This window comes from Cheilinus undulatus, linkage group 20 (assembly GCF_018320785.1).
Source record: "Cheilinus undulatus linkage group 20, ASM1832078v1, whole genome shotgun sequence".
In the NCBI taxonomy this organism is placed as follows: domain Eukaryota; kingdom Metazoa; phylum Chordata; class Actinopteri; order Labriformes; family Labridae; genus Cheilinus; species Cheilinus undulatus.
The window spans coordinates 22,320,904-22,330,440 of record NC_054884.1 but is presented as its reverse complement, the minus strand read 5'-3'; the positions used below and the strand labels follow the sequence as shown (position 1 = coordinate 22,330,440).

The window sequence follows — 9,537 nt, the reverse complement described above, 5'->3', positions numbered from 1 at the left end:
TTTCTCAGTAGCAAATGGTATATGGAAAGTAGCAAGGTGCTTTTTCCCACAGAAATGACTCAAGTAGAAGTACTGATTTATACGCAACTCAAATATTTCAATCCCTGCCTTGTGGCTTGCTGCAGTATAGCTGTTAGGGACTTTTCTCACTGTTAAAGGCTAAAAATGGCATACTTTCTGAACGAAGATACAGATATCAAAGCTTCATAGCTTACTTAGCTACGTGGTTTTTGCTAAGCTCAGTCTGTGAGAGAAGCCATCAGAAATGTACTGTCTGCAGCCAGACCCCTGTGGATCTGTAGTACCTTTGATGTAACATCTTTTAGCATAATATCGTTTATCATAATATATTTGAAAATCTGGTCTCTTACAGATGTTGTTGATGCACCGCTGATCCTGAGCATTGGTCTCCATAAAAGAAAGCAGTATGGTACCATACCAGCACACCTTATGTCCAGTTCCATCTATATCCACCGGGTGTCATCTTCCTACAATCTGTGCAAATCAACTTCACATGTACTTTGACAGCACATGAATGATGCTTTTGCATGTGTTTCAGTAGCAAATCCTGTTGTTATGCTGGATTATAAACACTGCAGCCCCAACTTTACATGTTGAGCAAAAATGTAAAAGCAACTTAGATTGGAATAATTGAATGTCAAGCCTCCAACTCTGCAGGTTTATTAAAATAAATGTTATCACAAGTCCCCAAGTGTTTGGATAACATTACACAGTCACGCAAGGTGAATTTTTTAGTGGAGAGCCAGACTTGTGATGGTGTTTTGACTCTAAATGTCAGTCTGAACTTGTCTTGAGTTGTTTCACAGACTCAGGGCCAGTGATATAAAACCTTTCAATCTGATGAGCTGAGGCTTATGAGTCACAATGAGAGCATAACTAATGTGCTGTTATATTGTTACTGTGCAACTCGTGTTTAAAGTTGGATTTTTACATGCAGAGTGAAATAAGAATATCCACATTTAAGTGTCATAAAAGCAACAATAAATAAGCCTACATATGTGGATACAGAATAAAATGCACATGCCACAATGAAACACTTAAACCAGCCATCTAAACCATTGCAGACATTGATGACATGTTGTAAGAAGAAGAATATAAGCAGGCCTGCCCACAGAATTGGCTGGGACCCTGAAAACCCAGTTAATGGGTCTTGCCCAGCTGTGATTTATTGATAGTACCAATGCACATGTGTTGGATCAGCAGCAATAGTGCTGGTAATGGCTAACAGTTACTTCATTTGAAGCTGAAACCTGTGTCAAGCTATTATTGGTTTTCATGTTTAAATCATTTATTCATGCCACTTTTTGACCCCTTTTCATCACTGTTTCCAGCCATGTTGTCACATTTGTTTCCAAATCAAACCCATTTTAGCCATTTTTGGCCAGTTTTTGCTCCTTCTAACCCTTTTCACTATGTAAGCTGCCCATTTGTGCCTTTTTTAAACCATTTTGACACTTTTTAATTGCTTTTCCCCATTTTCATGACCCATTTTTTGCCACTTCAAGCCAACTTCTGCCACTCCAACTATCCATCTATTTACCTATTTTCGCCACCTACATCCACCAATTTTTGCCACTTTTAACCCATTTTTGCCAGTTGTAACCAATTTTTTTCCACTTTCTAACTCTTATTCACAATTTTTACCACCCATTTTTTCCTCTTTTTGCCAAATTTTTGCCACTGTTAGCCATTTTTGTCACTTTTAACCATTTTTTTTAAAACCAATTCTAATTATCTTTTCACCATTTTTAATGCCCATTTTCACCTTGTAATGCCCATTTTTGCCACTTTTTTTCTCTTATCCCATATTTGCTGCTTTCAACTTTTTTGGTCCCTTTTAACCTCTATTTGTACATTTTAACCTATTTTTGCCACTTGTAACTTATTTTCCACTTTTTAACTGCTTTTCACCATTTTGACCACCCATTTTTGCCACTTTAAGCCAAATTTTTGGCAGTTTAGGCCCTTTTTTTGCCACTCTTTCACCACTTTCCACCACTTATTTCTGCCACTTCTTGCCACTTTTAACCCATGTCTGCCATTTTTAAAAAATTTCTTCCGCAATTGCTAAATTATATTCACCTTAAAGTTGTTTCAATGTCCCTCTACTTTATCCTCTGGTTACCTGACATTTGTGCACATCATGGCTTAGCTATGAAGTGTAACATTACTTTCCAAAGGGTTTGATTCAGTGTGTGCCCATTCACACTGTTAACATTACAAATAAAAAGGTCATTCTGTTTTAGGAAAAAGGGGTTTACATTTTGAAAATGCCATATTGTATTACAGCATAGATAAATAAAATTCAGTGTTTGCTGCTTTGATAGAAGTGGTTATAATTCAGGTTAAATATAGAATGTGGTAATCAGATTAATTTTTTGGTGGACCATGATTTTTCTGACCTCCATGAGCCCCCCATTTTGCTGAGCCCCAGAAAGCTCTCCCCTTATCCCATTTATGAGTGGCCATGAATATAGGATTTAGATTTTAGAAACTTCTCGCAGTTTTCTTAAGCTGATCTTCTCATTTTTGTCCCATTTTCCCTCTGCATCTCTTCTCCTCTCTCTGCATCCTTTTAGTTTTCCTCCTATCTTTGTACTTTCTCCTGACATTGCTCCTGCCTCCCGAGCCCTCTGTTGCTCAATTTTCCATCTGTTACTTTTCCCTCTTGCTTCACATTTGCCTTTCCTTCCCTCGTTTTTTCCTGCAAACTTCCACAAGCAGTTGCACAACACCCTGCCAGGGAGAAAGCTCCTCTTTTCTCCTGCAGGCTTGATTGACAGCACCCCTTGCACACTCTTCAGTGTGTTTGTGGAAGGAAGGGGGGCGTGCATGTGTCTTGGCATCAACCTGTGTCTTTTAGAAGTCTAATTGCAGCATTTGGTCTTTCTTCTTAGAGCCAGAGGAGCATGTGTGTGCACTCTTATACTTTTTCCAGTGTGTGTGTGCTTGAATGCTGCTTTGAGAAAACAGAGCAACCAAATCAGTCCAAAGGTTGCGAAAGAGCTCTTCCACTGATTCATCTGAGGAGTTGAGATGCATGTGCATGCACTCACACACACAGAGGGGTTGTGTGTTGACTTAGGAGTTAATGAATGGATGATTGAGGGCTGCAGGGGTTGGGGAGAGCAGCGCCGTGGAAACAACCCCTCTTTTCCCAGGAAGGGAGTAAAGAACAAGAGTTAGAGACAAAGGAAGGGACAGAAAACGAGTGTCTCTGAGACAGAATGAAATTCAGATTGTGTGTGCCGGGAGCCAAGGGGGGCTGCGGGGCAAAACTACTCGAGGCAGGAGCTTTGTAAGAGCCAATAAAGCAAGTAGCATGTACTTGACAAGGACCCAAAGGGGAAGAGAGAGAGAGGGAGAGAAGCAGCTGTTGGAGGAGGAGAGTGAGACAAAGAAGGAGCAGGGGGCTGTCCTTAGTTGCTCTTCAGTGTGAGGAGTGTTAGTGGGAGGAGGCACAGGAGAAAGAAGAGAGCAAGAAAGAGAAAGAGCAGTATGTTTAGAGTGTAAGGAGATAAATATTCAAGTTGTTTTGCAGAGTCTCCTCTCCTCTTTTCTGCAAAACTGAGGGACCATGAAGCAGGGGTGGACTCTACTTCCCTGGCTCCGTGCTCTCCTGCTGGGGCTGATGGGACTTCTGGTGTGCTGCTCGGAGTTCCAGCATCATCACTATGAGGACATGGTGAGAGCCCTGTTTGCAGTGCAGAGCGAGTGTCCCTACATAACGCGCATTTACAGCATCGGGCGCAGCGTGGAGGGGCGCCATCTCTACGTGCAGGAGTTCAGTGATAACCCAGGGATCCATGAGGCATGTGAGTAACACCTGATTCAATGTCTGACAGATCACTGAGGATGGACACAAGATATTAGTGTGTAACATGTGTTAGAATCATTTTATGGTCTTAATAATTTAATTTATAGCAATAAATCATGGAATAACTTATCTTATTAATGGTTAGACCAGGAAAACTTCCTTCAAACAGGCAAAAACCTTGAGCAAAGCATCTTATTGATGTAAAGCCATCTGCTGATTAAAATTTCCCTCACATTCCCTCAGAAACCTTCAGCAGAACCAGATTCATTGGTGTGCAACCTGCTTAGACCAGATTAGTTCAAATTTCATTGACATTCTTGTCATGCCAACTTAAAGCAATAACTCATAGCAAAACATACCTTGTGAAAGTTATATGAAAACATTTTTTATGCGTTTCAAAGTTTGAATAATCTCCAGTCACCAAAAAAAGCCTATATTGATTAAAAACTAAGATTCTACATTCTTATGACTGCCCACGGATGAATAAATCTCAAACATTCTCTTAGTACGACTACAATGCCTATGTTTTTACAGACTAGTGGTGTAGACCATTAAAAAGACAACAGCATATGAGATCATTTTGATTATTCTTGCTGGCATACTTGATAATCTGCCCATTAAAGGTAATTCTTGCTTGATTTAAAGCATTCTGGAGGAACCCCTGACAATGCCAGGAGGAACCCAGCACCCTGGTTGAGAGTGGCTGATCTAGACCAAGGAAGAACCTCCTCTTGTACTAGATAAGATTTCTGCTACATTTCAGCCTGGTCCTTACAGGAAAAAAAATCCTAGCAAAAGGTATTTGATACCAGGTCAAAACTTCCATCTAACATACAGAAGCCTTGAGCAGGACCACACTCATTGGTGTATAGCCATCTGTCAAATCTAGATCTATTAAAATTTCCATTACATCCTGATCATGTTAATTTGTAGCACCAAATCATAGCAGAAGCTCTCCTATTAAAGTTCTAGACAAAAATAAACTCCCTCTGAGAAGCAAAACTAGGAAGCCATCTGCCATAAAGAATGATGAATTAAGTTTCCCTCACATCCTGGCATTGTCAGCTATCGGGACAAAATTGAAGAAGAAGAAAGGTCTAGACTGCACTGTAAAACTGAACAAGTGGAAACTGCTCAAAATTTCTGCTGAATTTAGATGTTAGACTGGCTGGACCTCTCTTACTGAGTCAGTAACTTCACTCATGGTGCAAAAGTGTCTAATGACCAAAGGTTTTTAGGGAAATCTATGCAGATTAAGGGATGATTATCCAATAATTTGAATACAATTACAAAAAATACTTAAAATGATTGAATTCTATTTACTTGAAACTAAAAATGTGTTCAATCAACTCAGGAAAATAGAGCTGAAATAGCTGTTTTGGATTTTAAAGTTATTACAACTCATTTTTTTACAACCTTAAACTGTTGGGACACCTTGAGCAGAACTAAACGTACTGATGTTCAGACATCTACTGTAATTGGATAAGTTAAATTTCTTACTCACTCTTGCCTGGTCAACCTACAGCCCAAAGCCATATCAAAATGTTTCTTATGGAAGGTTTGAACCAAGGAAATTATTCCGTCTTATAGGCAGGAAATTTGAGGAGAAACAGATTTATTTGTACACAGCCATCAGCCGAAACTAGATGGGATAAATTTCCTACACGTTCTGTCCTGGTCAACCAACAGAACAAAATCATAGTAAAACATACACAATCAATTTCTAAACAAAGGCATAATCTTCCTTCTCTCAGGCATAAACCTTAAGTAAAAACAGATTTATTTATTTGCTGGATGGGTTAAATTTCTTCCCAATCTGGCATGATCGACCAACAGCCTCAAATGATATCAAAATATGTCTTATGAAACGTCTAGAGCAAGGAAAAATCTTCTTTCTTAGAGGCAGTAACCTTTGACAAAACTAGACTCATTTGTTTTATCGCCATTTAGCAGGATGAGTTTATTCTCTTACATATTTGGCCCGGAGTTTTCCAGCCCTACATGACATCGAAATATTTCTATAAAAGGTCTAAACCTTCGAAAGTCTTCCTTCTTACAGGCACAAACTTTAAGGTGAACCAGTTTTATTTGTGTGCTGCCGTAACTGGATGAGCTACTAGTCTGGCTTGCTCAACCTACATCACAAAACCAAAATAAATCTGATGAAAGGCCTAAACCATGAAAAACCTTCCTTCTTAGAGGCAGAAACCTTGAGCAAACCTAAACTAGTTGGTATACAGCCATCTGACAAAACTGGACAAGTTAAATTTCTTACACATTCTGGCCAAGTAATCCCAATGTCTTACGAAAAGTCTAGACCACGGAAAATCTTGTGTCTTCCAGACAGAAACCTTGAGCAAAACCAGACTTATTTAAGCATACCAACTCAATTTCCGTCAAATACCCTCACATTCTGATGGGCCCAGTGTCTAATTAATTCTCTCTTAAATGCAGAAACCTTGAGCAGAGTAGACTGACTGGTGTACATCCATCTGCTCAAACTGACAGAATGAAATTGCCGTCACATTCTGGCCATGCAGCACCCAATACTAGAGAAAGATATTTAATGAAAGGAAACAAGGAACCCCCTGCCATAACCAAACTAGTTAACATGTCCCTCACATTCTGGGAGAACCAAACTTCAAAGGTTGAAGACCAATATGTTTAGGTGTCACAGCAAATGGATTTAAAATAAGCATGAGTTTCACATGCACAGGCCATTTGTTTTGCACTTCTTGCCGGAGAGTTAGAGCTGGCAGGAGCTACAGCAGTCTGTGGGGGCTCCAGTTTTTTTTCCCACAGGAGATAAAACGCAGCTTTCCATGTAGCTTTCAGAAGCTGAATTACTGTGTGGCTTCATAGGGAGAGAGGGAAAAAAGAGTAGCTGTCTGAAGCTGGCTTCTTTGATAAACACCAGTGACGGCAATCTGTGGAAAACTCAAAAGTGAAATCTAAAAGTGAAAGAATTGTAAAACATCTGTGATTCATTTCATTTTTTCTATGCCACCCCTCCACTGACAATATGTGCGGTGTTATTCAAAGCCAAACAGATGACACAGGAGTTCACTTTAAGTCAACATGACTTCAACCCTGAACCCACTCTTGCAAAAGCTTTGCTTGTTTTCCCGCCCACTCCTAATCACCTAATCCGGCTTCCAGGTGTTTACTTTGCATACCAGTTGCAAATCAAAAGAAACCACAGCCTTGTCAAAGAGTTTGGATTAAGAACATGCCAAAAGATCAGAAAAGATTGTTCTATACTGTCATGTTTCATGGCAGCTCTGAGGGTGAAAAAAAAGCTTGACAACTGCAGGGAATGCTTTTCTGGCTGTGGCTGAGCTTGCATTTTATCGTCATTTGCACACGTAGGGGCTTCCTTCAGGAGAATAGAAGGATGTGCGCTTGTTCTGTTGCATGATGAACGGGGGTGAAAAACAGGAACTGTGCACTTCACGGAGGGGAGTGACCTCAGGTCTAGTCTGGGTTAAGCCCACTGCTCCCTTTAGGAAGTTCATGATGTTCACATGCTGCAGAGTTTGTGTATGTGTGTGTGCTTTTTAAAGCTGCATGCTAGAGCCAGCACTCTTTTCTGACGCCAGTTGGCCTTCGCTTAAAGAAAACGAGGTGAATTGTAGTGCCCAAGCTGCCATTTGGGTGCCTGAAGCAATTAGTGAAGGGTGTTCATAATTTTAAAGCTCCTGTGAGGAACTTTCAGTTTGTGACCATTTTGTCCTCTAAAGTTGTGTTTTCTGGTAAAAAAAATATAATTTTGTGTTCTCTTGACAGTCAAATGTAAAACTCACCATCAATCTTTGTAATGGAAAATGAAGGCAGTCTTTTTCTGAAGCGTGCTGTGACTTATTTTGTCTGACACCTACCATGCGACAGTGGTTAAAGCATTAAAAATCACAGCGTAGAGAGCATCAGTCTAATCGCTGATGGTCTCATTTGCATTTTTAGTCCATAAAATGGCATCGATATAAATTTCCTCTCGATTTCAAACTATACCAAAACTTCTCAAGGAGTTTTAAGATTACCTGCTTGATCACACGACCCACAAAGCTCCCCAAAATCCCCTAAATGACCCTAATGAACAACAGAATTGTATAAAATCTACATAAAATAATGTTATGTGCCATCCTTTTAATGTGATATCTAACAAAGGACAAAATGTTCAGCAGTAGCTCTGTCAGCTGTAGTGTTTGGAGGTCTTTGGTTCTATCAACACTCCAGCAGTGATTAATAAAAGGACCCCAGGGAGGAGGAAACCCTATACACAGAGAGGGAGACTGTTTAGATAGGTGGCGCTCCCAATCAGTGACAGATAGCTGTAGGAATGCAAGATGACCTTATCCAAATAATTCACTCAGTTGTAATCAGACTCACTTCCCAGAGACCGCTTTGACATAACCTCGAGCTACCTTATCATGAAATTTCAGTTATGTAAAATAAGATAACTTACTACCATGGAAAACAGCACCCTTGCTCAAGAAACAGCACGTTAAAGATGTCTGTTTTGATTAATCCGCTTTAACACCCCAGCTAAGCCACAGACTGACTGGCTCCATGCCATGTTGCATAAATGCACGCACAATTTTCCATAAGGTCAACATTTCTGTATGATAAATGCTTTTTGGCCATAGCTCCCAGCTCTGAAGTGTCAAACAAGTCAAAACTCAAAGCTTTCAGAAAAACCTGTCATGGATATCATTAGAGGGGGGCGTTCATGTGGTCTTTTCCTCATCCACACGGTTTACTTTCAAAGAGCCATGTCACGAAACAACAAAAACAAAAACGTTTGATAGTTTGGGGTTTGGAGGCTGGTAGCAAGAGCTGCTATTAGCTGCTATTAGCATAGCACACCCACATCTCAGAGTTGCTGCTTTGTGAGATTTTTGTTGGTGTCTTGTCAAACATCAAACATTAATAAGATGGAAGAGCTTGTGGAATTAAAAATTGATATGTGCTTTGATATTTATCTTATCTTTAGTCCACAGTAACTTCAGAGTGCTGTTTTTTTTGGTAGCTATGCTAAAATGGGGTAGCACTCTGTTAGGTTTACTGACAATATCTTCTGTTTTGTCACTCTTCATAAATGATAGAGTTACAGGAATAGTAACCCACCACTATAGGCTAAATGTCATTTTAGCTCTTGACCAAAGGTTAACGGTCAAATTTGGTTCTTTGTAACAATTAGAAACAAAAGATAATGACTCATTGGTTTCTACAAACTTTCACCATACCAGCTGAGTCAACTGTATTGTACATAGTCTAAATATGTTAATAAAGATTGTGGAGAAGAGTGTTATGAGCCTGCCTGGTGAACCCCAGAACTTATGTAGTATGTAAGGCATTATTGGCATAAAAAGCTCAGAGCTCTTGCTGTTTAAGCATTGTTGTGCACCTTCTTGTAAAGAAACAGATTCAGATAATAAAAAGGGCTTTGTAGAGTAAAAAGACATGCCTCTGATTATACTGCTATGACTGAATTTTGAGGAAGTACACAATGAATCAAAAACACTATGCTAAAATGATGGAGTAAGCTAACTGACACCATAAACTTCTGCCTGTATACAGATGACTCATATAAACATCTAGGCTATAAGTGAGAAAAAATGTAAACTAGCACTATTCTGCTATTGTATCATGTTGTTTTAAAGTAATGTAGACCAACTAGACAAGGACATTTAAAGATAGAA

At 39.6% G+C, this 9,537-nt stretch overlaps 1 protein-coding gene across 1 annotated transcript in view; it reads left to right on the top strand.

The window, feature by feature from the left end:
• The first annotated feature begins 3,245 nt into the window (after positions 1–3,245).
• Positions 3,246–9,537, top strand: part of cpn1 (carboxypeptidase N, polypeptide 1) — a 29,797-nt gene continuing 23,505 nt past the window's right edge. The window contains exon 1 of the mRNA XM_041815657.1: positions 3,246–3,836. Coding sequence (XP_041671591.1) covers positions 3,599–3,836 — 238 coding nt within the window. The 5' untranslated portion in view covers positions 3,246–3,598. The remainder of the gene's footprint in view (positions 3,837–9,537) is intronic.